This window comes from Punica granatum, chromosome 2, assembly GCF_007655135.1.
Source record: "Punica granatum isolate Tunisia-2019 chromosome 2, ASM765513v2, whole genome shotgun sequence".
In the NCBI taxonomy this organism is placed as follows: Eukaryota; Viridiplantae; Streptophyta; class Magnoliopsida; order Myrtales; family Lythraceae; genus Punica; species Punica granatum.
In genome coordinates, this window is record NC_045128.1 from 10,153,979 (window position 1) to 10,180,957 (window position 26,979).

Here is a 26,979-nt window from a genome sequence, read left to right on the forward strand (position 1 = left end):
AGATTTTCCGGATCCAATTATACAAAATTTCGTTATTATGAAATATGTAAGAATACAAGGATATATAATTTATCGACTATTTAATTCTATTAATAAATATCCAAAGTATCTTTTGATAAGTTACCAATTACTCAGTTAATTTTTATTTCATTAACGCTGTTATTTTGATTTATTTTCTTTCACGGGCAAAAATGTTGGCTACATCATGCTTTTTTTTTCAAATATTATTTACTTTTAAAGTCGAAATCTAATTTTCTATATTACATTTCTACGCATTGCATTAATATTAAAAGGTGATTATATATATAAAAAAACTTTTTTTTTTCATTCTCTCAATGGAGTGCGAGCACGGCCATAGTCGACCAAGGCACGGTCCTTACAAACTATACGGGTATTATGAACCCCCAAAAAATCAGAAAAAAAAAGAGAGTATGTCTGATACACCCGGTGGAGGTGTATCAAAACATATAACAGTCCGATCAGTATAATAGACATGGCTAGCTGGTCTAGCAAGGTAGTCAGCAACCGCATTAGTATCCCAATATGCGTTCATCATCTTGGAGTTAGTGAAGCCCCGAAGTAGATTCCTGCAATCTGAAATTATGGGCATTAGGGCAAGGTTCTCATGACATATACCGGTAACAAGATCAACGATTACCTGCGCACTCAACTCTACCTAAATCGATGGCCATTTTTAATGCCATCACGTAAAAGTGCTTTCGTCCATTCTGCCGGGACGCTTGCTTGGGCCGACTATCCGTCCTGTTCCAGCCCATTTCTGATTTGAATGGGTATTTTTCGGTCAATTTGAATGGGTATCTAATTTCGAGTAAATAGGCAATTTGATTCTTGATTTTCGACAGTTTTGTCAATTTGGTCTCTAACTTATTTTTTGCATCAATTCGTTCATTCGCTTTTTGAAATTGTATCAATTGGGTTCTTGTAACATCAATTAGGTCCTTCACTTTCCCATTTTGCATTAATCCAATCCATATAGATAACATTGTACATCAAATAGGTCGCAATAACATCAAGTGGGTCCCTCTAATTCGGATTGGCGTCGTTGGATTAACGGTATCTAAATACCATTAAGTTTTGATAAACTAATTTGATGTGTCAGTTCACCAACTAATGTAACTTTTTTCTACATTCGAGTTTTTGTTACGTTAGATAGGTCCCTCAAATTAGTATATTCTTCAATTTTCTTTTTCCACTAAAAAAAAACACAAAAAGAAAGAAAGAAGAATAATAGTGGGGGAGTTCGGGTGGGGGCACCCCTTCTGAAAAAAATGACGTCGTTTTTTAACTCAATACAACATCATTTTGAGTAATTGCCTCAAAATGACATCATTTTCTTTTTTTCCTTTTTTTAGGGGAGCTCCAGTAGGGGCTCTTCACCTGCGAGAACCTTCTGGTGACCTCGCCTTGAGGGAGGTTGTCGACAGGGGAGTCCCACCCGAGCTTCCCGTTCCCCTAAATCTAGGGGGAGCTCGAGTGGGGCTCCCTCGCTGGCTTTACCCTCCGACGACCTCGCATGGGGGAAGATCGCCGGTGGGGGAGCCCCTACAATGTATATCTATATACAATATATAAAAGTTGAGACGACGCATCAAAATGTGTCATATAAGATGAAGCAGGTCTTTAATTGTGCGACCTTTCAAATCACAAAAAAAAAAGATGTGATAAGTGATGCAATAACATCATGTCATTTCTCTTTTAAAAGCCAAAAGGTAGAATTCATGCGTCATCATGAGTATATATTAATTGTTAATATATATGGTGGAGAAAATATGATGACTATGAGAAAACTAAGCTTGCATTTGGTTTTTGAGTTGGATAAGTGATCATCTTAACTTGATTTTGTGTAATTATTGCAAATATTGATACATATGCTAATGTGTGAAAATATATATACGTATGTATGCATATATGAAAGTAAATTGATGATTTATTATTAAAAAATTGATTATAAAAAGTAGTTAAGAAATTTATTATTAAAAAAATTAATTATAAAAAATAGTTAAAAAATATGAGTGATAAATTGTTATTAAATGATAAAATAATAAAGATTATATTTTGAATTTGGAGAAAAAATAGAGTTGAGTCCAGTTGAATAAAATTATTACTATAAAAACCAACAAAGCCATATATATTTGACATCTTAACTTTGCTTATTTTTCTATTTTAGTCATATTACTTTATTTTTACTCGTTTTCATATGGTATTTTCTTATTACTTTTCAGTATTCAACTCGTACGGTAATTCAATTTAATTTTATTTTTCTGATTTCGTCCGATAATCCAATTTTCTATAAGGAAAAAAAATTTCAAGTTTGAGTTGCAAAGGATAACCAAGAAAGAAACAATAAATGGGGGATCCAACATAAGCCAAGAGAAAAGAAAGAGAGAAAGGGACTTTGTGACAGAATTATTTTATTTTTCTTTGGTTCGGTCCACATTGTTTCTTCCTTGTTTATTACTGAGAGAGTTAGAGAAGGAAGCTGTCTCCACACGAGAAGAAGAAACGGAAATGGCAATCCTCTGCTCAATCTCTCCATCTTCTTCCACTTCCCACCCTCATCTCCCTTCCTCCTCTCTCTCCCGCTCCTTTTTCCGGTTGCCCCAGTCCTCCGCATCCTCTCGCTGCCGCCTACGCCGGCCAATCGCGGCCGCGCAATTATGCCCCCAGGAGACCACCCACCGCATCGACAAGTCGCTGGTTCAAATATCGGAGGCTATGACAGAGGACGAGCTGTGGGCTGCCGCCTGCCTCCGCGTCCGCAGTTTCTACGAATTCGACCCCGCCACTTTCCGCGTCCAAGTGAGCTCCGCCCCGATCCCCCTCTCCACACTGTCCTTTGCTAATTCATCAGTTCATTGAAAGAGTTGCGATATCCTCCGGTGGAAGCTGTTCTCTTCTCTCACATAATATTTGATTCCATAATCAATGAAGTTACGACGAAAATATGAATTTCGAAACGAATTGTCTTGTATAAGTCCATTGGGGAGATCACGGTCGAATTACAGTTTTAGTCTATGCCCTTTTTGTCAGCTAAATGCGGTGCGGCGGCTGTTTTGTACTGCAGTGTCTCGCCCAATATCACGTTTTTAGGACCCAAAATCGCGCATTGCCGGAAATTGGAAGCCAAATTTTCATTGCTTTAGATAGAGAACACTCTTTTGCCTCGGCTATAGCGAAAGACTTTTGTCAACACAAAGTGAATGGAACACAATGAAATTGTAAATGTTGGATCAGTTCTTGTTGTTAAAAAGTGAATTTCTGTAGACCAAGATGTGAAAGAGGAAAACTTGGCCATTTCTGGACGTTGGGCCCGGCCTTCTAATAGCATCAACAAGTTTGCAGTCCCTGACCTTCGCTAAAATCGAAAGTTCAGGGCCTAACCTTTATTATATTACTCCTTGCCCTCTTGTTATCTCGTTGGATCTCATTTGACATGCATTTCCCTTTTGTTAAGTTCTATTAGGATCATAGAAGGTACTTGGCTGAGCGTGAATTTGAAGCACTCAAAGAGCGTGTTGCTGGGAAGAGAGAGGGTTTCAGAAGGGTGTCTTGCATAAATGCTACTCTTCCTTTGTCGCATGTTCTGAATACTTCCGATGATTTATGTGCCTCCTGTAAGGTTAGTTTACTAATGTCCCTTTGGTCTTTTCAATATCGTGGGATGATGTAATATCATATGGACATGAGTAGATTTTCTGTATTGGATTCCTGCTCTGTTGATCCTGAAGATTTTCGATTTTTGCTGCATGAAAACTGTGGACTTTGGGTTCATCCTTCAGTTTTATTGAAAAACATATCTTCAAATGTCCAACTTGAAGCTTACTGCTACCTTTTTCTTGGTTGACATGCTATCATATGTAAAATGGTCTCATACTTTATTACGCATTTCTCAGCTTTTGGCATGTTCTTTGTAGTTTACAGAAAGTGGAGAGGAACGAGTAGTTGTTGGATCACTTGATCTTAACAATTGCCATCATCTTCCCGATGAAATTGCTGGAAAGAAACCCGAGGTAAGCGACGATATTTCAGTGTCTGCTGATTTCTTTCACTTTCTTTCCAGCTGGGTTCTGCTTTATTTCACTCTGCCTCATTATTTTAAGCAGCTGAATAAGCTTTTTATTTATTGCAGTTAAGTTGCTAGTCCTCTAATTTTCCCCTTTTTTCTTTTTTTCCTGGGGCAAAGGGGATTGGAGCTGATTTTGCGAGGGCATACATAAGTAATGTATGTGTTGCCAAGGAGCTGCACAGAAATGGGCTGGGTTATGCTCTCATTGCAAAATCAAAGATTGTCGCTGAAAAATGGGGTAAGAGAACTCGACTGAAAGCTATTCATAGATGGAATGAAAAGGCAATATGATGAGATAACCATGGAGTCCCATTTGGTTCAGCAGGAGCTAAACAATGTTTAAGGAAATTGCCATGCGAAATCTGACTATTTTATATATGGTTTCCACTATATATTATGTTTCCATTTCTTTCGTGGCAAATAAAGACGTACTTTATTTGCGCCTGAACCGGAAACTGAAATGCCTGCATGTAAACCTTAGTGGTTGCTTTGATGAATTATGATAGGGTTTGTCTCAGCTCAAATAAGCATTTATTATTATGAATTGGTTGGATAACTGAGGTGGTGCTTGATAAGTTAATAGATTGATAAGTTCTGGAACACAAAGTTTCATCACATTTTTATTTGAATGTTCTAACTCATTATTCCCCAGTAGTATAACTGTGCCAGAACTGACCGTTAGTGCTTCAAAGTTGATTAGAGTTTATCAGAGAAAAAAAAAAGAAAAGCAGGAAGGAACGAGGGCAGAGAAACACCTCAAGAGAGGTTTACCGTTTAACCACTGATTAAATCAGGAAATCGCTGAATGTGCTCCTTTAAACTATTGCAGGAATAAGTGATTTGTATGTCCATGTCGCCGTGAACAACATACCAGCTAAGAACTTGTACATGAAGGGCGGGTTCATCTTCGAGAGTGACGAACCTGCATGGCAAGCCAGATTTCTTGATCGCCCTCGCAGAATTCTCCTGTGGACCTCTCTGCCGGTCAAATATGAATTGTGACATCTTAGTTACTCTCTTTAGTTGTGCATTTTCCCCCGTTTTGGGTATTAGAAGAATGCTTCTCAATCTGTAATTTATCTGATCATATGGAATAGGGGTTGTATAGAAAATTGTACATGTTCATCTGTGGGTCGAAAACGATATTTGATAGCATAGATTATATGCAGACGTGATTCTTTACCGTATATGACAATTTATATAATCACCCGAGGATGTAAACTGCGCACTTCTATGTTGATGGGTTTCTATTAGAGGAATGTCAAGTGGGTTTATACTTTGAAATTTATGCAGATAAAGATTCAGGATTCATACAGAGAAATTCGGAACTTCAACAGGTCGATCATTTTACGCAAGAGTACAAAGATGATGAACAAAAATGATATTTGCTCTAGATTTTGCATGTGGAGGTCTTGTTCGATTCTGTCTAGTGAGAGACCGATTGGGACGATTGAAACTATTGAATAGCCTCACAGTCGAGACCAGTGTCATGTAAATACTATTTAGCCTATCCAAGAAATTTTCCTTTCTTCCTCGCAAGTGAAAATGGTAATTTGATAAGCCGAAACCCCAAAAGTTGGAAGAGAATCAACCCGAAAATATAGACCTCACCAAGCAATAAAGGATCCTAAAATTGAGAAAGAACTACCGTCATGTATTGATATGCAGCAAAAGCGTTCCACATGCTCTCTTCTACGGAGAACCTGCTCCCTATTCTCAAAACCAGGGCCTTTTCCATGCCAAAAGCCTCGTAAATTTTTTCAACATGAGAGAACAAAAACCCGAGAATTTACACCTCCATCTAGAGAAAGCAAAGAACAAAATGAAGCTTTTTAAGAACAAAATCGAGCTCCCAAAAAACTATCTTCTCTGGCTTATAATACAACCTCCCAAAAAAAAAAGCTCGCGTTTCAAACCCATCCCGTTCTGGACTTCATATGCGTTTCGCCTTGCAGTTCATCGTTTGATCTCTACAGAAGACCAGCAAAGCTTTAGAGGAATCCATTACCGCACACGAACCACTTCAATGTCATATATCAGCCACGATTCTGGACTCACACTCTTATCTTTGAGTTTGTCACTTCCTTCGCTGCAATGAAATGCACCACAGTATACACCAATGTGAGAGGTGGAACCTCCAAGTTGGTAAATTGAAGTTCATGGAGAAAGAGTATGTGGCATTTCTTTACCGTAGAGATGGGGGAATGATGAGCCTTCTCTTGCCACCAGCTCGAACACCTGAATAAATGGCAGTGAGGGATACCAAGGAAAAAAGAGAGCCAATAAAACTCTAAAATTAATCGATTTCAGCCAAAAAGGCTGAGAAAGGTATAACTATTTCTCGGCCTTTTGGCTAAGATCAAGTAACTCTAAAATTACAAAATAGAAGTATGCTCGATCATTGAATTACCTTCAAGACCATCATCCCAACCCTCCAATACTGCTCCAGAACCTGAAAGATGTAGTGAATTCCATATCAGGCCATAGAAAACTCAAACCACTAGGGTTGCCAAGACATGAGCGAATTGCAAGAGAGTGAGATCAGAAGGATCAAACTTTTATCATACCAAGGCGGAACTTCAAGTGCTTTTTTCCGATATTTGAATCAAATATCTGCCCACTCTCCTTTATCTTGCCAACAAAATGTACAGTTATCTGAAAAGAATTAAATTAGAAATTCAAGCCAGTATTGTGCCACACATATATTTTTAGAAACCATCAACATAACCAAAGCTCTACCTTTTTACCACAAACTGCAATTTTTCCATCGGGAAATCCAGGTTCTAGCTCCTCCATGATTAATCCATTTGAAAACTTCTTAACTTGTGATGCCTGAATCTCAGTATCCCCTTTAAAACTGATCTTTCCATTGTCTTTATCAGCAGGTATCGCTACTTTGACATTAATTTCATTCTCTAGTGTTTTACTTTTCTTCCGTTTCTTCTGTTTTTTCTTCTTGTTAGATCCCTCTTCATTGATATCACCTTGAGCTTCTAACGGAACTTCCTTGATTTCTGAGTGAGCATTCTCAGATTGCTCTTTCTTCTTCCTTTTCCCTTTTTTAGTGAGTTCCCGGTCACCACTACAATCAAATTCCATGTCATCAGATAGTCAAAGAAGACACCTCTATAATTTAATGCAGATCTGGATGAACACATTTTTATATTTCATAGAGCCCCTGCTATTGTTTTGTCCTGTTACAAGTTACAACTTTGAAAATCCCTGATCTGTTACAGTAGTTCCCATTTTTCAGTTTTTGTTAAATAGAAAAAGAAAAACGAGACAATGAAAAAGCGAATTTGATTGCATCAATGCTTTCAGAAGATGTTCTCTTTGTTGAAGACAAAACGACTTGCTTTTGTTTTCTAAAACATTGATGAAAAGAACATTAAACACATTTCTTGCAAAGAAGAAATCACAATATGATATATGTAAAGATAACCCTATGCAGTTAGGATGCAAAAATTGCTAGAACTCTGAAAGGCATTTAAATATGTAAAGAAGGCAGCAGTGACAGTTTTAACCTATCACTAACCCACCTTTCACTCATGGGAGCAGAAGGATCACCAGCTGTCAATTTTTCAGCAATATTGTGATCTTCCTTTGCCTTATATTCAATATCATCATGAGATCCCTGTGAATTATCCTCTTTATCAGCTATTTTTGAGTCATTTTGCTTCTTAGACAGAGACTTGAAGAACTCATCGACTATGTCTTCGCTATCTGATGATTGGAGTTGTTCCTTGACATCAACATTATTCTGTGGTGGTCTATCCTCTTTATCGGATTCACTCAATCTATACGTTTTCTTCAGCCTCCGCCGCTTGACGTTGCTCTTCTTAGAGCTCTCTTCATTCGACATCTCCTCATTTGGCACTAGAATTATAAAAGATTGATTGGTTATAAAATATACAATCAATTCTTTTATTCTCATACATGTTATAATCAGTTCAAATAAATATATTTTAGCTTGCCGTTCATCTTGCAGTTATTATCGGCTTTAAAAGCTCACTATCAAAAAGAAAATAATTAAAGGAAAATGGGAATGGGAACTTACAAGGAGAAGGTGGCACTGCAGTTGGATTGTCATCATCGATGAAGCTGTCATCATACTCTTCATCATCCATAGATCTGTCTGATTCTGTTGCAGCAATATCTTCCCCGAATGATTCTCTGGTAAATATTGTAAAGGATAGAAACCTTTAAGTTGATACTCCTAGCTCAATAATCGAGCACAATACATATAGTGTTCCCAGATTCCCAGAGAAATGAATCACATAACGGATACTAACTACGCCAACTGGAAGTCCGTTCAACATAACAGAAGCAAAGTAGGATAATTCTTGATTGATCACTTCACTATAAATCAATAACGGCAACTAAAACATCAGTTTCATGAAAATATAATTGAAAGCTTGAAGGATACGACTCCTCATTCATATGGGAGAAACGACCATTTCCCAAGTAGTAACCGGTGATGTGGACGCTCCGGGAACCAATTACCGAAAAGACAACCTCATCAGCCTCCTCAAACTCCAAGTTGAGCTGACAAGACTCGCTCTTCTCAGGAAACAAAGAGCATAGAAACACGGGGCTCTTGTTTCCCACATTACACTGAACAACACTTTTATTTGTGCCAGAACCAATCCCCAACGTTGCCTGTCCCAAATCATGATTGGAATCAAATCAATGGACAGCTTTGGAAAGGAGGAAACCAACAAAATTGCATTACACATCCGCATATGACTGAATAGCAGAGCAGAAATTTTCCAATCATTCTCGTGGAGAGTTGAGCTACAGACAGGATCATACAATTCATAAGGGGACAAAATTCACCTTGTTCTGTTTGTTTTCTTTGATGGTCGGATAATGGATTAATAAGATCAAGAAAAACAAAAAACAAATGAAGAGTTGAAAAACGAAACCGGAAGCCGGAAGCTCAAGCTCACAAATTTCACGGTTGGTAAAGTGCAATCGTAACGATCGGATATCGTACTCTTACAGAAACTTCACATCGGGGAATGGGAAAAAAGCAAAATTTACACTACAAAGAGCATATAGAGCATCAACACATCCACCATGGCCTACCAAAAATAAAATAAAATTGTTCTTCCTTATAAATAAAAAACAGAAAATGAAAACGGAATTTACCTGCGAGACATGAAGTCTTCCTTTGGTACCGTTTGGTGGGTGAGTGAAAGGTCTTAAGGGTTTCACTTCAACACCTACACGATCGACAACATCGTATCACCAACAAAACGATCATCCTTAAAGGCACTTTCAGATGTTCGCAAAGCTAAGATCTTTCATCACGTTTTCAAGATTTCACGAACGAAACTTAATAACAACGAAAAATTTTTGTAGGAAAAGGTGATGAATGGAGAGGAAATATCCATCAAACTTGAGAAGAACGGAGCATTCTACAGACCCCAGAAAGCCATTCTTGAGCCGAAGGGCGCGCAACAGTTCGTGGAAATGGAGGATTTCGGTCGCTGTCGGGAGGACGGATGAGTTGAAATCAGAGGACGCCGATTAGGGTTCCTGAAGAAACGGCGGGAAAATTTTGGGACTTTTCATTTCTTTGGTGATCATCGAACATAATATGATGGGAAAATGACACTTGATGTCCCATATATTTGGGATTTTTTGACATCGAGTCCTAAAATATCATTTCGAAAAATCAAATTTTAAAAAGTTTGAAAAAATATCAGCGGTGGTCCTTTCCGTCAAAGCTGTTAATGGAAGCGCCAGCAAGGCGGACGACGCATCCAACCGGCCTTTAACTGTCGACGTGGCACGAATGCCCGACTGAACCCAAGTAGATGGCCCGGATTTTGACTACCCGACTTGAATTTCTCTACCCGGCTTCAACACAAAACTCTCAAATTTCCCAAAATAGTAACCCTAATTCGTCCCTCCCCTCTCGAGATCTCAAATTCGTAAACCCTAATTTTTCCTTCCTGAAATCTAGCTATTCCCTCTTCCCTTCCATAGCACGAACCCTAAATTACGAAATCTTTCTATTCACTTGAAATATTCAATTGAAACTGTTCTCCTTCCTGTCCCTTTCGATCGAAATCTTCGATTGAAACTGTCTCCTCTCCTGTCCCCTTCGATTGAAATCTTCGAGCAGTGTGTGATTGAATCCGCAATGGAGCTCTTCGATTGAATCATATTTCCTGAACCTAATACCCTCTTGAATCCCCTCAACCCTACCACAAACCATTTTGTCCCCTTCGATCGAGCTTCGTACTCCATCTCTTACTGCAATCCCATCCTGAAAGCCCCTGCCCCACGTGAAATCCCTAAAATCGAAACCCTAATCCTTAAGAAATTCTATGCCGCGAGCGAAATCCCCTGCTTCGAAACCCTAATCCCTTCTTGCTTCATAGTTGTCATGGAAGCGGTCATTGGTCGGGGAAAAGGACAGCAAGCTTCTAAAGGAAAGGCCCAAGAGGGGAGACATTTGGTTCAAAGGAATCTGCTACCTTGTCTGGGAGCAATGCGGGCGTTTGTAACTGCAGATTTCGACTTCAACAGAAGATTTCACGGACAGCAGACAACCCAGGTAGAAGATTTGATGGATGTCCAAGGTATAAGGATAATGGGGGGTGTGGGTATTTTAAGTGGATTGACCATCCATTTGAAGCTTCAATTTCGGATGTCCAAGGTATAGGGATAATGGGGGGTGTGGGTATTTTAGGTGGATTGACTATCCATTTAAAGCTTCGATTTCGGAAGTTGTTACTGAAGAAGAAATTTTCTCTTCTGAATGGAAAATAAAGTACCTGAAATTAAAGATTAAGGAATTGGAAGAGGAGTTAAAGCACCGGCAGAGTCATTGTAATGATGTTACGGTAGTTGTTTTTGCAATTTGCATCTGTAGTTTGATTGAAATTTTGTTTGGGATGTGGTTGTGCAGTAAATTCTGTATTGGCAAGTAGGCTTGTACTTTGTACTAAGTCATTTGACTGGTAATGAAATACATTTTTTGTTGGATATCAGTGTATTTCTATTGTCTGGTAATGAAATACAATTTATATTGGATATCAGTGCATTTCTGTTGGATGTGAGCGTTTTGCAGATCTTTGGATATGATTGTTGGATATCAGTGTTTTGGAGATATGTTATATTGCAGATCTTTGGATATCAGTAGAAAGGGTGTTTTTTCAATATGGTGAAAGGGTGTTTTGGAGATATATTCTATTGCAGTATCAGTAGAAAGGGTGTTTGTTCAATCTGGATATCATTAAGGCTGGTCCTGCCCTGTCTTTGTGCTGCATTCTCGCCTGGTTTGTTTGTTTTCACCAAGGTTTTTCATGAATTTAGCAACTATTTTCCAATGACAGTTCATCTCTTTACACCTCACTCTTATATACTCTTTGCAATTTTTTTTAAGTATACATTCCTTTGGGTCTTCATAGAAGCCAAACAAATTACATCCTTAAACTGTTTTCCATCTTCAAACAGTTGACCTACTGTAAAAGTTGGCCACTCACAAGTCAGTTCATATTGAGGGAATGTACCTGACTTTCTGAAGTAACTTATCAGTTGCTTTTCTCTCACTGTGTTCTCTTCCCCAAACTCTGAACTTAATTCACCATAGTTAATATTGCAGGCCTCATTAGAAGATGGATAATCGATTATGTATCCTTCATCTCCTGCATTAACAGCAACGATAACGTCCTCTTTCTCTTTGCCCTTGTTGTCTTGCTTATCTTGTCTTGCTTCCCTTATAATAGTTTGTACATCCTTCTGTAGATTCAAACCCTTCAACTTTTCAGCTCTCTTCGCCTTCGCAATTTCAACTTCGGATACGATGTCTTGGAGCTCAGGATCATCTTCTTCACTTAAATTTGCAAGCACATCCCCAAAAGCAAAATCACTCTCACTCCCACTACTATTCTCTTCACTTTCTTCAGCGGCTCAATCTACAACAGCATCACCTCCCTTCCTTCCTAAAGCACTTCCCTCAGTAACCTCATCACCTTAATTAGTAGCCGCCTTATGTTGCTGAAATGCTTTAGGGTTAGGGTCGGTTATGTGCTTGACATACAGTTGGCAATGTTTATGCTCCAATAGCTGCCCTATGAGTTGAATGACAGAACTGTCATTGTAAACCTCAAATAATCTCTTTTAACCCCTTCCCATGGACCCGACACAATACTACCTCTACATTACCTTTGTACCCCATCTTTTCTAATTCTTTTACTATATGGGTAATAGACATTTTGTCTGGATCAATATCCCAATGCAATATTGCACCCTCACTGTGCAACAATTCTCCTCCTTCTTCCTTAAAGGACCCGCCATGGTGTATTTCAAGAGTGTATCTATGATAATTGAAGTTGTAAAAGTCATCAATTCTACAAGACCAATGTAACAGACCAAGTATCACAATATTGACAAGCATCATGATATTGATAATCTTTCATTAAAACAAAGTTTGCTCAAAAATTTTAACAGTTCATGAAGAGTACTTACTAAGGAAAACTCAGTAAATGATCAGTACTGAGGACTTCTTCTTCTTCGGATCTTCTTCTTCGAGTCAGGTCTGCTGCTCCCCACCTGCAACCTCGTCCCCTCTCCTCCTCTCCCGTATAATGTGGCCTCGTAAACCAATTGGGGGTGCTTCGTCTTGTTGTTCTCCTACGAACAGAGACAACAAGAACTCACAATCTTCTTCGAAACTTTCAGACTTTCAGTTCGATCAAATGCTGAATTGTATAGGCAAATCAGGAACTCACAAGTACATGAGTTGCAAGTTCTGTTTTAAGCCATGAGCTTGTGCTCGTAAGTTAGTCGATGACCTATCTAGGGTTCTTTATAAAGATGTTGCTGCTGCTGTTCGAAGAGACACAAAATATTCACCAGCAAGTACTCATTTTTGTTGTAACCTTTATAGATGTAAGCTGAAGATGCTAATTAATATCATCAGCTCATCTGGTTTCTACGATATGCTTCTCATTAAAGTTGAATGATGAAAATCATGAACACCGAGATTGAAACTGAAGAAATTGGAAGCTCCCTCATTTACTGAACTCACAATCTTCGAAACTGAAGAAATTAAAGTTCACCTCTACGATTTCGAAAGTCTGGAAGAAATTGGAAGCTACGGAAGAAATTGGAAGCTACATAGCACCGAGATTGCACTGAAATCTCCACATATGGAAGAAATTTTCTAGCCGAGTCGGGGAAAGGAAGAGAAGGGCGGGAATCTAGAAGTTTTAGGGTTTCAACCCGAGATATTGGGTTTTCTATTCGAGGCAAGGGTGCCACGTCATCATTTAACGGACACGTGGAAGGAGTTGACGGCGTTAAATCCACGGTAGTGGGTCGGTAACGGCTTTGACGGAAAGGACCACTGCTGACACTTTTCCAAACCTTTTAGGATTTGATTTTTCAAAGTGAAACTTTTAGGACTCGATGTCAAAAAATCCCAAACTTATAGGACCTTAAGTGTCATTTTCCCATAATATAATTAGATAATGGTATTTAGGTTTCTGAAAATTTAAGATCTTAATAAAACAAGTGCTTAATTAATTAAGTGAAGAATGATTAGATGAAAATTATGATGGTTGAAATTATATTTACATAAATGCCCCAATACTTTAAAATATTTTCCCTTTTGCCCATATTTTATTTTAATTTTTTAAATTCAGAAAATTAAAAAAATTGAAAATTTCAATAAAAAAAGAAGCATATCAGGGTTTTAGATCGGAGAGGCCCCGGGAGAAAGAGGGAGAGAGGGAAATCGAGGTGGTGGTGGCCTCGATCTGGAAATGAATAACATACAAGCAAAATCTTGAGAAATGAGTAATGCAATTGTGTTATATTTTTGCTTATGAATCGGGAGATTTTAGATTTAATTTTTGTCAATATGATTACTTTTACTCTTTTATTTCAAATTTTTTTTATATTAGTCCATAAGCATGTAATTGAAACTTAGTATTTTTTTTTTGTGTGAACTATGGTATCCGGAAGTCCAATTGAATTCCGAATAATACAGTCTAGCCGAGTCGATTAGTCAGAATTCAATTGAACTTTCGAATATCATGGCTCACACTAAAAATCTAATATTTTTTTTTACTAAAATTTAAGGAACAAAGAAGTAAAGACCATTTATGAGATCTTTCACTGCGGTCTCCCTCTCCCATAACCGCCAATTTGTTTTCCCACTCAAATAAAACCAAAGAAAAAGAAAAGGTCGGGGCAAGAAATGATTTCCTGAACTGAGATCACCAAACCAGTTATGCGCTCGTGTAATAGTTGCTTGACACTTGCGTGTATTATATCATCATTTTGATAAAATTAGTGAGTTTATTAGCCATCCGCGGTAAGAGATTTTTTTAAATTAATAGTGGAGAGCTACCGTGAGAGCTGGTTTCGAAGGGTGACGGCCAGTCTTGAAGTGGACTCGGAGGCAGTGGCTCGCACTGCAACATCAGCAAATGGGTGGCTCGGGTTGGTATAGTGCATTGTCGAGGGATGATAGGAGCATAAAGACGGGATTGTCATGGGTCATACACTCATACCTATCAAAAAGAGAATGTACGTACTAATTGGCTGGCAAACTATGTGCTCTCTTGCTCGTAACAACTCTACACGTGGTGTTGCCTGATCTCTTGCTGTTGGGGTATAATATAACTATGCTCTCTATATCTCGTTTTCATATTTCGTCTTTGTATTATGTACCGTTTTATTTTTAATGCATTCGGCCTTTGTGCCACCCCGTATTACAAAAGAAATAAAAAAAAAAACAAGGGGAAAATTAACCATGTCAGCCTCTCTCATTCGCCGGTTAATGTTTCATCGGGCAATAATTTCCCGCAGGGGCAGACTGCAGAGGATAGCTTGTTCATAAAGACATGATTATTACTGCCAGAATGGCCGAATGGACATGTCCTTGGCAAATGTAATATAAAGAGCTCTTCTTCATTTCACCCTTCTGTGGCCAAAACCTCCATTTCTTCCTGTCTTCTCCTTCTTCTATCTCAGAGTGGCAATGGAGCAAAAATCAGACACCAACGTTAGCATGACTGAAGGAGGAGACACCGTCAAGATCCTCTTGAAAACTCAGGTCTCTCTGCCAATGTTTCTCTCTTCCTTTCTCATTACACCTTCGATGTCTGCCTTTCTGACGTACGTATGTGCAAAATGTTTTCCGTTCTTAAAATCGCAGGGTCAGCGTAAGGTATGCTGTCAAATGAATCGGAGCTGCCAACTAGAGCGGCTTTTCCGGACATTCTGTACCATGATGGACCTCGACTACCGGTTCGTCGAGTTCCTCCACAATGGACATCGTGTCTTTGGGTCCAGCTCTCCGGATCAAGTGACTAACCGACTGCCCTTCGACATTAATTGCATGTCATGCACCGTTTTATGTTTTTAAATCGAGAGAAATAACCATAAGCTCCTGCTGCTTTCGATGTGTAGCTCGATCTGGACGAAGCAGAAGCTGACGAAGGTATGATCGAGATCGATGCCTTTGTGCGCCAAATGGGAGGTTGTCCCAGACGATATGAAGGCCGAGAAATCGCTGATTTCTCGAAGAATATTATTAACTACTAATCATAATCAAGCATGCGCTCAGAAGAAGTTAAGCTACGATTGACAGCTTTTGTGTTATTAGTTATCGCAGGTAGACTAGACAGCTAATGTAATCCTTATAACCCGAAGTGAGCTGACCTGCTAAGTCTCTTGCATCTAAATTCAGCGGTGCTTATGCCGTCGAATGGTATCGATAAGTATTTTTGTATGTATACGTCCAACGTATTGTTCTCTACACTGCTATTTGGTTACTAAACTAGCTTGGAAGAGCTTCGGCGACAGACTTTCAGGTACCCAAACTTCCCGGCGCCGGGGGATGAGCCCTCAAAGATGAAGGGCAGATACCCTGTTGCAGCTTTATATTTCTGCTGAACCTGCATGATATTAGTCGGTATATTAAAGACAGGACATGATGGCTAGTTTCTTGTCCCGGGGATTTGTTGGCTTTAACATATCACCCGAGTAGATGGATAAAATTCTTACCTCGAGAATCTGTTGACTGCTCCTCAAGCAATTCCTCCCGACCACACAGACTGTCCCACCTGATCCCCCACCAGTAATCTTTGCTCCGTAGAGAGTCCCATCCTCAGATTTAGGCCTCTTCCAGTGCTGCATTTCCTGCACTAACTGGACCAGCCTATCGGTCCCATCAGAACCGAGTCCACAGGCGCTGTAGCTGTAATGGCACTGCGAATAATTGTTGAACAGATAGCGAGCTGAGAATCTAATGTCATAGTTAGACCGATCTCCAGTTTCTTCTTTTTTTATCTTCTAATCCACGAAATATAATTTAAAGACCTCTGCTCTTCAAGTTTTCGGAAAACAAAATATCGTGAAGTCCAGCTCAAAAATTAAACGTCTCTTGCTATAGGTATCTCTAGCCAGGTGAGAATCTATTATATTTGTGTGGAAGGAAGCACTATGCATGTAAAATTTCAAATACTGTAAATTCGGTGAGTACCTGATACAGAAGCTCCCCAAGGGCCGTAAGCTGCTCGTCTGAGCTTACTGAAGTAAGTAGAGCCTTGAAAGCCTACCAAATATTGACAAAGACATAATAAATCTCTATTTTGGGTATCAACCAACAAGAACATTCGATAAAATAAGAGCATTCAGGATTTCAGATCCTCCATTATTGGGCCGCCAAAGCCGTTCAAATGCTTAGATCTAATCTTGACCCGATCCAACAGAATCATTTTCAAAATAAGAAGCCACAATATCCTTTAACTGGACTGCTATGTCAGGATGGATTTATTTTGCATCCTAAAAGAGTACACTCCGTCCAACTCCTGAATGAGAGCCACAGTATTAACTTCAGTACGTTAAGTTCATAAGATGACAAGATTGAATAACAAGAAGTTCCAGCACCAATATCTAAGTACTCACCTTGACTCTGAAATTTTCATATATCGGATGTCTAGCAGAGGCTCGAACTCCATAAGCGCGCTTAGGATCAATAACCGTGACCGTGTCATGGTGATCAGTGTATTTCTCCAAAAATGCCTCACCAAATATAGACTCGGGAAGGACATTAGCATAGAGAGCTTCGTATCTGTCAGTTATGCAAAAGAACAGCCAAATTAATGAGCTTTAATAATTCGTGCAATGATACAATGGTCTACCATGAGTCAGTTAATTTGCAAATACAGCTTGCCTAGATCGGTCTGGCAAGTGGTCTCCGTGTAAAACCAGTTTCACTGACCAATCCAGTCTTTGTAACTATGCGTGATACTTTCTTTCTCATTCAACAGTTCTAGAAACAAAGCCATCATGAAGGGAGACTAGGCTACCTGTGAGGTGTTAGGTTACACAAATAATCTAATGACGCTTCGTTTTCCAGTAATTCGACCCCATCCTCCTCCACTTCATCAGGATTTAAGCCATTTTCAGTACTTGAAAAGGAGCGGGAGAGCTTTGTTGATGCCGTGGACTTAATCATCTCTCTTCCCATGAAGGCACCTATTCTAACCGAGCCATAATCTCCACCTCCAATACTGCCCAATGGAATTCACGTTTACTGTTAGTATAAGACAGTCGGAAAAGAATGTAAGAGGTTAAACCATTTGTTTATGTTTTGCTGATGCTTCCAGAACATGCTTCAGTCTCACTATGCAAGAACAAAATTATAGCATTGATTCTGCTTTCAGATTTCCAGTGCTTTTGGGTTAAAAAAAAAAAAGAAGAAGAAGAAAAGAAAAAAGCTCTAGTAATGAGAATTAGAATTCTGAACAGTGGGGGTTTCCAATGAGGACTTCGGGAACTGAGATATTAAATTTTTTATTTTAAAGCACTAGAAATATGTTTAAAAAAAAAAACCAAAGGAATCGGGGAAGTGGCACCTGTGTCGAATTCCTGAATCAATTCCCCAAAACCGTATGTGAGTGGGGATCTCCACAAGCCCGAGTACCTCAGCAGGCTGCATTATATGACAAATTCATATTATTTTCTTTCCTTCAGTTTTACAGAATAAAATTTCCACTGCATAGCAGAAATAATGCGTACCTGACAAACCATTGCAAGGAGTTTATTCGTTTCACCACATGCGGAGGTCATCTGGTCCATCACACCGCACGGAGCTCCCACAATGTGGTTCTCAACCTATTAACATTTTTGAGTAATTAATAGAGATAGCACAACCATAATGAATTTATCAAAATAGAAAGTAGAGAGTAAAAGTAAAACTTATTTCATTGAGAAGGTGTTGTGACAACACAAACCTTTTGGCATAGCAGAGCAAGCTTTCTTGGACTGATATCTAACCCTGCAACACTCAAAAATACGGCACAATCATATGATCAGAGTGCCATAAGTCCAAAGTCCTCTTATAATAGAAAAGGGACATTATTGCGACTGAATCTATACCAGCAATCGTCAGTAGGAACTAAGCTACTATTTTTCAAATCTTAAGCAGTGAAAATATATTTCAAATAAACTATTAGTGGCCAGCTTTCCTCCATAACAAAGTCGAGAAACTAGTTCTCCATGAAAGAATAAGATATTCAGGAGCAGGTCCTCAGGTAAATCATGAAAAATGTAGCAGCCAATAGAAAAAATTGCTGCAAACAATAGAAAGGATTTGACAGGTTTATGCGCACAATTTCTCCTAATACAGAGGATTTCAAAGTTATCCTTCATTTCAAAGTTATCCTTCACATGAAAGGCGTCTTTCACTTGCTGCATGTTGAAATTCGATATTTGTCGAGGAAGAAGAATGCAACTTGCAAAAAGGACAGAGAAAAATCACCATGAGCAGCAGCAATGCCAGACATGCTAGCAACCTCTACTGAGGCAGACGAAGATACACCTTTGCCTTCTGGAACAGCAGAAGAGACCTGAAGATGCAACATGAGATAGTCAGTGTAAAAATCCCAGCTTCTCATTCTCTTGTACTGGAAAATAAAAAAATAATTAAAAGAAATGTCCCATTGCAACTCCCAGGACATTCACAGAATATTTTGTCATCTTAATACACATTGAAAAGTGTGATTCATCCTTTTTCACAAAACAATTGGGAACTAAAGAAGTTCCATTAGTGACCCTAAACAGAAAAATTTCATGCATCAAGCGTTTGAATAGAAGATGATCTGTTTGACTAGCCCCTGAATGCTTATGCTGCACTTTTTTAAGACACTGAAATGTCAAGGATGCTATCTATGGAGATAGCTGTGGAAAGAGTGACTTCTAGTAACAAGGATCATCACTACTTATCTGAGCTTGCTAGGAACAATGTAGACAAAGATCATCAAAATTAGCAAAGGCAGCAAAGTCAATTTTTTGAAGTATTTATTTGTTCGCAGAGAACATGTTGCTATAAATCTAATACAGAGAGTTCACAGAATACAAAATTATGATAACGAATACATGAAAAAACATATAGCAAAGTATGATGTCATGCTTGATCCATGGAATACATATCTTTAGATCCTTTGCGTTTAAATGGTACAAAAGCAAGGACAGCAAATGCAGAAAAGCTGCACATAAATTAAAATCTCTTCACAAATTCAGAAAGGTCAATTAGAAGGGAAGTATAAAGAAAGAACCGCAAAACAAACAAAACATAATGAGAAGTAAACAAGGAATTTTTCTTTTCAATGGTAAGTAAAATGATCATTGATAAAATATCTGGGAAGACTTCTTACCAGCATACTAATGCTATCCTCAAAGCGTACACCTAATTCTGTTATTAAAACTAGAATTGTCCCAGCAACGTATGCTGCCCATCTACAATTGGAAACACATGACCATTTAATGTTATCTCCAGCTAAGAGACATTACCTTTTCTGAAAACAAAAATAACCACCATGACTAGGACATACTTTTGTGATGGATCTCGAGCAAAGTATTTCTTTGCTTTCTCATAAGATATTGGCTTCCCATCCTCCATAAAATCAGACAAATCCATGTCAAAAGTTGGGCCACGATTGCTCAGTTCTGATCCGTAGGATACCTTAACATAACCAATATGCACAAATAAACAGCTTAACAGTTAATACTCTCAGATTGCTTTAGCCCTCAGAAAGCATTTTAGCATTCCCTTCACGGAGAAGAAAATTTTCTAGTGTAACATCACTTTTAGAGAGCTAGAACAAGTCTTTTCAATTATGAAGATATTGAAACAGGCAGAGTAGTTGTACTCTTATTCAGATACATACAATTTGGAGAACGGGGGTTGGTCCTTGTCCTTTGGCTTGTTGCCGGGCTAGGGCATGTTTCCAGAGCCTATGTTTAGATGGGTTATTCCTCTGAACAGCAACATGGCAAGCTTCTCTGATAGGCATCTGAGATATAGAGATAAAGGGAGAAACACTTAGAGCCTGACTTTATCATGTTTCTCAATGATATTATCCAAGCAGCTACGACCTTTGAGATCAACAGAAATGATATTGCTTAATGTTTGTGACTAAGAGCTTTGTACTCAAAATCATTTTCTTTGCATACTAATGTTTAGCAGAGTCGCTCGTTCAATGTTTATGAAAAGCCAAATGAACCTCACTAATATAGTATGTGCCTCAGACCCCAAATTATCTGGTTTTCTGATTCAGATCAACATCCTATGACTAATGTATGTTGTAGTATAAGTGTGATCTCTAGAAGAAACAGATATCAACTTACCTGCAAAACAAGGCTTCCTGAATAGTCTGCGATTCCTCCCATCACATCCAATCTTCCAGGTGCCCTGGTCACAAAGATGTCTTCCTGTTTGTGTTGACACAATAAACAGTTGGATTTTTACTGGTCATCTAGCTATTATCATCACCATCATAAAGGATTTCCAAAGTATTGAGAGAAATAAGACAAGGGGGAACTTTAATCTGCAAATTGAAGTTGAATCAAGACCAAACTAAGTTCTGCAAATCACGCTTCATATGCAAACGGAAAAAAAGAAAGGGAGAAATATAAAGCTAAAAGGACATTCTAATAAGACAGAATCAAGACCTCCCAATTGAAGAGTCCAGCAGCTGCCTTCCGCTCACGCATCTGTCGCTTCTCAGTATTTTTTATAGAATCATTTGTGGCATTTAGCCCAGCCAAACTCTTTAAGAAACTCTTTGTATCAGATAAACCCTGAATATCTCCATGAATAATCTCAAGATCTTCATCATACCTATCATTATGTGGAAAGTAGAGTACTAATGAAACCAATTTATTGACTTTGCATTAAACTTGGCAAAACACAAACTGAACAAAACTTACAAGTCCATTTGGGAAATTCTTTCATTTGCTTCAAATTTAGGGGACCCAGTACTGAGACTCAGTTCATTTTCAGCATTTGCATACCACTCAGGAATGCATAGATCTCGTCCCGGGGCCCGTTGTAGTTGATAGCCAAGAACTATGGCATCTCGCAATCTTCTTGCGCCACTAAGCTATATAATTATCATAAAATCTGAATTAGAAACTTGGGCGGGTAGGTTAGATACTCCAGCAGAAAGATATCCATGACATAATAAGATAGAACAGTGCAAAATTCATTACCTTATCCGATGCATAATTTTTTCCAACAGCTGTCTCCTGCAAGATGTGAGCCGCCACCTACAATTCAAGTATCATTGCTGTCAGAAAGTACTCCACCCAAAACCACTAAAAGAAATGTCAACTGGAGACAACGATAACTTCACGATCAAAACACTATAACAACAATGAAGCTTAACAATACACCTAAAGCATAGCTGTTTATTTGATTTTATTACTCATAATCAAGAGCAAAATATTTAAAAGGGTGTTAAAATTTTAAACTATATTTAGCAAATATTACCTCGCCACCATTAATTCCTCCCTCATAGCATGGTTTCAGATTGATGGCATGCTCAAGATAAGGCTTCCAATGGCCAACAAGTAAATCCCTCCTGATCATCTCCACACCAGCTTGATAGTACTGCGGAAAAGATTTAACTACATGTCATCCATTGAACATATGTTCATATTATATAAGCATAAATAGAGTATCATGCATCGTTTGTTTGACATTTAAATAAATTCTACAAGATCATCAATTTGACATCCGCAAAAACTGAGAAAATAAACCGACAGTAATTAATATCTAACTTTCATTTGCAAAGGTGAGAAGACCAGAAATGAGAAAACATACAGAAGAATCAGTACCTCTAGCATGTTTCTCAAAAAAGGTTCTTCGTTAAAATAATCTCGGCGCACAAAGACAAAGGGGAGCTTGTATGCAAGAGCTTCACTCACAGTACCATATCCAATTTTACCTGAAACAATGAAAATAGCATGAGGTACCTTCAAAATTTATAATAATAACCTCAGACACCGAGATTATGTACTCACCAAGCATGCAGTCAGAAGCTGCAATAAGATCGGGTGTGTATGCATCTTTTGCAAGCTTTATGAAATTTGGTGGAAGGTCTTCGCTTTCGGAGGCACCACATACCTAGACAAATGAGCAGTACAACCCATGTAAAAGAGAAAGCTTACAACTCTGAAAGTTAACAACCACATTATGCTTGCAGCATATGGAAAAATGCCAGCAAGTACCAGGCACAGCCACCCGGAAGGCAAGTATCTCTCCTCCAACTTCCAGCCTGATGGCTGCAGGAAAGAAAAAATTTCTTCAGATACATCACTAATCAGGGATTTCCCTTTCATGGAAGTATTTGCAATTTTCAAATCCAACAATCTGTAAATTGATGACAACAAAGAATACTAGTAAACAATACTCCACCATAAAATAGCATACTAAGCAAAAAGTAAATATATATATATATATATATACACACACACACATATATATTCTTTTAATGTGTCAGTTAGATGGCTGCTTCCTCAAAGGTGCATCATCTGAAAAATTAGATAAGTTGCACTGTGTGAACAATGACCAACAGTCCAAGTGCCAATGTCAGCAAACATACATATTATTTAGGAAAATTATACCACAAGAAATAAACGGAATTCTTATGCTACTTGTCAGCGTTCAAATCAGACTGATTGGGAGGGAAAGAGTGATGGCATTATAAATTACTCAACTGAAAGGAATTTGATTTAGTAAAACCTAAGGAACTTATACAAATTCATTTTCAATAGTCAAAAATATATAAAGTGGTAAACCCACCTGTCCACCAAAATTGAGGATAACCACCTTCACATGCTCTCCAATTCCAAGTTCCTCTCTCACCTAAAAAAAGGTTTTTGAGATGCTATTACACATTATATTACATCAGTAAGGTATTAGCTTGAGTTTTTTATTCAAACCTCCTTACGGGATCTGTGCAACCTCCTCACCACCAAAGGTACGTCTATAACATCACGGAAAGCAGGCACTAGGAGAGCAACACATTCAGTAAAAGGCAATTTATTAACAATTTGAAACTGATACAAGCAAAAAAACCCTTTCTATTTGAATTAAGGAAGGTTAGCAACATACTTGGGCAGTATCCTGGAAGGCGGATTAAGAATTCACAGTGTGAATAATCTTCTGCAATCTGCATGGAACATTATGAGGAATTAATGCATTCAAGAAATAAAGAGAACATTTTCCCGAACTGGTCATAAAAACTGGAGGCTCATAAAGATCCACGTGGAGTGGATCGTTGAGAGGGGAGGCATATAAATTGATGGCTTTGTCTCTGCACCAATGAAATGGTACATAATTCATATCACGGCAAACATTATGAAAGGGTTACTGGGGGTGAGATGTCAGCACACAAGATTATAGGAACAGAAGCCCACTGAAAAGCATTAAGAGAAGTTTGGCCTACTTAGAAAGAGCAACCGGAAGATCATCAAGCAAAAAATAGTGAATGATTCACTCAAAAAGCTTACGTGGGATCCCGCCACTATTTATAGCAGGTAGTAACAATCTCATATTCTAGAGTTGAAATCAAAGGAATTTTGCCTGTAAGTGCAAATTCTTGATCTAAACCTTTTAGAAGGTTCTATGTTCAATGTTATGCATCTAATGCATTTTACCTATGGCTAAGCTAGATAAGATGAGTAACCTGCATTTTACATATGGCTAAGCTAGGTAAGATGTATAACCTGCCATAATCAAGCATCTATTTTTTGGTAAACAAGTACGGATGAAGTTATGTGAATAAAGGTAACCTGCCAAACTATCTTGCGATGATGATTTCCAGCAGCCATGACATACTCTGCGTAGATAAAATCCCAACTGCACAGTCCAAAAGAAGACAGTGGAGCAGAGGTTAGAGATATTTCAAGTGCTTATTACTTGATTAGTATGTAAAGAGCTAGTTTGTTCAGGCTAAATCAGGCTTATCAATATTCAAACCAAAATTTGCAAATAGATAATAGATATCATTTGAGTATCTGTAGCAGAGTTTTTGCATATAGGACTCAGATGATTACTGCCTCGAAAACGAATTACATATTTCCCAAAATAAATTTGGGTCTTACTCACAGGAATGAAATGGATTCTACAAAAATAGAAAAGTACTTAGCCAAGGAAAATAGATCCTAACTATGCTAATAAAATGAAAAAAAGGAAGATAGCAGTTTAAGTCCCAGGCGCGAGGGGCTTCTATACAACTCTTAACTAGCTAAGAAAGTAAAAAGTGTCAGCAATGAAAATTCACCTGAAGTTAGTCACACAGACAGACCGAATTCCAGCATCTGCTGCAGCACGACATGCAACTGGAACAACATCTGAAACCTGTTCCAGTAAAAGAAGATTCAACCAGATCCTTCGACTGTTAATTCAACATACTGCTCCAATAAAAAGCTAATGCAGAAAGGAAACCATAGCAGAGACAGTACCACCAGGTCGGCCTTGATGGATTTTAGCCACTCCACTTCTGTCGTTAATATAGAATCTCGGGGTACAACAGCTGTCTCGGAGTACTAGTCAAGCCAATAGTAGGAGGGTGCATCAGAAACGGTGTAAAGATATACTAGCAAAACCCAACAAACTTGCGTCAAATTTGCTTCACTTTAATATTAAATCCATGAGAAGAAACCATAGCTGCATCAGTAACATTGCCACTAAGAACATAACTAATCCAATTTACCTTCTCCAGGGAAGCAAGGCGATCCACTGTTAATGCATCTGCCTGAACTGCTCCACAGTCTAGAAGCACCTACTCGAGCAGAATAACTAATTCAGCTCTAGAAGGTCCATAAAAAAATCAATAAGAAAAAAAGAAAAGGGCTTCTTATGCAATATAAATAGTAATACATAAATCTTAAATGACTAAAGGTATGAATTGTGATCTAACTAGCTTGTCTTAGTTATTCAGGGGCTGGAAGTGCTCTGCAACTGTGCAACTCTTGTGCTTTTGAGATATATACTCTACAGATCAGAAACTATTTATACTCCTCTTCTGCAACAGCGCAACCCATTTTCTAACAATAATAGCAATTAAATGCCCTATTGCAAGGGCAAACAAAATAGCATTAGATAATTAAGAAGTCAATGCATGTTGCCATTCAAAACAGCTTGATCGACAAAAATCTCAAAGCCCCTATAAGGTTTGATTATGAATGCATTATTACTTCAAAACAAAGCAATCAACCTAGGAGAGAACATAACTATTAAACTGCGAAATCAGCCCAAGTAAATATTGACAAAAGGAATCAAGACTGAATATGTGACATTAAAACATTATATTTGTCACCGTTGTTTAGAAAGAGCAACGCACAGTTCTATGAATTACCTTGCGAATGAAGAGCCTGGGTGACTGAATTTCAGAGGTAAAAACAAAGTCCGGAGCACCGGTCACGGCATGCACAATGTGTCCCGCATTAATAAGGTGTCTAACAACCTAAGGATTTTCCACGAGTGACAATTGTCAGACACGATCCCAAAGTAGCAACAGAATATTGCTCCAATTAAATGGGAAAAAAGAAAGAAAAACAATGAACAGGTTAGTGCCAATCACATTGTTGACGCTCACTGATTTCTAAGCGGGCAATGAACATGGAGCTTGATATTCTTGAAAAACCTTCTTCATGATTAACATCAGAATAAAACTAGACTTAAGCAGAAGCATAGACAGTCTCAGTTCATTGATTGATGCTCAAAACATTCCACAGCTTCGAAATCATTCTGGAAATCGCCTGAATGATCGCACTAACGGGCACAATCCGAGACCAAGAACTAACACGACAAGACCTTCTGCATGCTACTGATTATGCCACCAACAATAAAACAGAGAAAAAGATGGACTCTTTTCAACACTTGGGTCGACTAATCCCATAGCAGGCACCTGAAAAACAGGAAGATGACTCCGTCGACTTCATCAAGAACTCATCCAAAGATCATCTCCGGGTCCATCGACAACTTCCCTGCTTCGAAATTTACCAAATTCCCCACTTCCCAACAAAGGGGAATCGAATCTTGGGGAGCGTAGAAACAGAGGAAGTCGGCAAAAGAAGAAATTTCGAGGTCAGAGAAGCAGCAGGTACCTCGACGACCCTAGTGGCGTGGCCGAAACCGTGGCCGGTAACGTAGTAGGCGAAGACGAGGGGGCGGTGCTTCCTCACTCCGTCACCCTTCTGCTCTATGCCCACCATGGTTTCAGAAGCTTCTCGTGATCGAGGCAGAGTGAGTGAGCTTGGAAGGAGAGGGGAAGGAGACTGGAGACGGGGCTGAGAAGAGCAGTGAGGAGGAAGATGATGTTATGCTGTTTCTTGATATGGCATGGGGATGAGCGCAAGCAAAAGCAAGAGAAGGATCAGTTAAGGGCAGGATCAGAGCGATTGATCGCTGCTGACGAGGAGACGTCGCCATCGGCATTTTATCCATTTGCCCGCGGCGCCGGCGCGTATTTATATCTTTCAGGTTGTTAGTCCCACGCAACCATTTTCCTTTATTTTCCGGATAATAATAAGACAAAAATAATATTAAAAAAATAGGAAAAAGAAAC

General features: G+C 38.6%; 4 protein-coding genes across 6 annotated transcripts; 2 read left to right on the forward strand and 2 right to left on the reverse strand.

Moving 5' to 3' along the window:
* The first annotated feature begins 2,416 nt into the window (after nucleotides 1-2,416).
* Nucleotides 2,417-5,371, forward strand: LOC116193870. The gene is made up of 5 exons (XM_031522613.1): nucleotides 2,417-2,820; nucleotides 3,485-3,640; nucleotides 3,936-4,031; nucleotides 4,205-4,325; nucleotides 4,917-5,371. The coding sequence occupies exons 1-5, from the start codon at nucleotides 2,530-2,532 to the stop codon at nucleotides 5,087-5,089; spliced, it is 837 nt and encodes a 278-aa protein (XP_031378473.1). The 5' UTR covers nucleotides 2,417-2,529; the 3' UTR covers nucleotides 5,090-5,371.
* A 341-nt stretch (nucleotides 5,372-5,712) lies between these two features.
* Nucleotides 5,713-9,684, reverse strand: LOC116197927 (peptidyl-prolyl cis-trans isomerase FKBP43). Of its 2 annotated transcripts, XM_031528206.1 has the most exons (11): nucleotides 9,516-9,684; nucleotides 9,239-9,312; nucleotides 8,514-8,746; nucleotides 8,145-8,260; nucleotides 7,627-7,963; nucleotides 6,827-7,169; nucleotides 6,655-6,742; nucleotides 6,498-6,539; nucleotides 6,277-6,325; nucleotides 6,146-6,176; nucleotides 5,713-6,057 (listed from the first exon to the last, which is right to left on the reverse strand). In XM_031528206.1, the coding sequence occupies exons 1-11, from the start codon at nucleotides 9,526-9,528 to the stop codon at nucleotides 5,998-6,000; spliced, it is 1,386 nt and encodes a 461-aa protein (XP_031384066.1). In that variant the 5' UTR covers nucleotides 9,529-9,684; the 3' UTR covers nucleotides 5,713-5,997. The 2 variants fall into 2 exon arrangements, with proteins under 2 accessions (XP_031384066.1, XP_031384067.1); XM_031528207.1 differs by having other exon boundaries at nucleotides 5,713-6,176; nucleotides 9,516-9,683.
* A 5,358-nt stretch (nucleotides 9,685-15,042) lies between these two features.
* Nucleotides 15,043-15,849, forward strand: LOC116196319. Its single transcript, XM_031525984.1, has 3 exons — nucleotides 15,043-15,167; nucleotides 15,270-15,419; nucleotides 15,524-15,849. Exons 1-3 carry the CDS (start codon nucleotides 15,093-15,095, stop codon nucleotides 15,656-15,658), a joined length of 360 nt encoding a protein of 119 aa, XP_031381844.1. The 5' UTR covers nucleotides 15,043-15,092; the 3' UTR covers nucleotides 15,659-15,849.
* Nucleotides 15,610-26,857, reverse strand: LOC116196318 (L-arabinokinase-like). Of its 2 annotated transcripts, XM_031525981.1 has the most exons (29): nucleotides 26,519-26,856; nucleotides 25,768-25,875; nucleotides 25,123-25,191; nucleotides 24,872-24,955; nucleotides 24,691-24,767; nucleotides 24,200-24,266; nucleotides 23,520-23,577; nucleotides 23,348-23,415; nucleotides 23,208-23,270; nucleotides 22,634-22,687; nucleotides 22,427-22,529; nucleotides 22,241-22,350; nucleotides 21,894-22,013; nucleotides 21,614-21,670; nucleotides 21,332-21,504; nucleotides 21,074-21,242; nucleotides 20,750-20,833; nucleotides 20,290-20,415; nucleotides 19,954-20,084; nucleotides 19,777-19,858; nucleotides 18,882-18,969; nucleotides 18,355-18,398; nucleotides 18,140-18,235; nucleotides 17,977-18,053; nucleotides 17,428-17,631; nucleotides 17,024-17,189; nucleotides 16,599-16,670; nucleotides 16,121-16,324; nucleotides 15,610-16,011 (listed from the first exon to the last, which is right to left on the reverse strand). In XM_031525981.1, the coding sequence occupies exons 1-29, from the start codon at nucleotides 26,624-26,626 to the stop codon at nucleotides 15,889-15,891; spliced, it is 2,985 nt and encodes a 994-aa protein (XP_031381841.1). In that variant the 5' UTR covers nucleotides 26,627-26,856; the 3' UTR covers nucleotides 15,610-15,888. The 2 variants fall into 2 exon arrangements, with proteins under 2 accessions (XP_031381841.1, XP_031381843.1); XM_031525983.1 differs by lacking the exons at nucleotides 19,777-19,858; nucleotides 19,954-20,084 and having other exon boundaries at nucleotides 26,519-26,857.
* Between the last annotated feature and the right edge of the window lie 122 nt (nucleotides 26,858-26,979).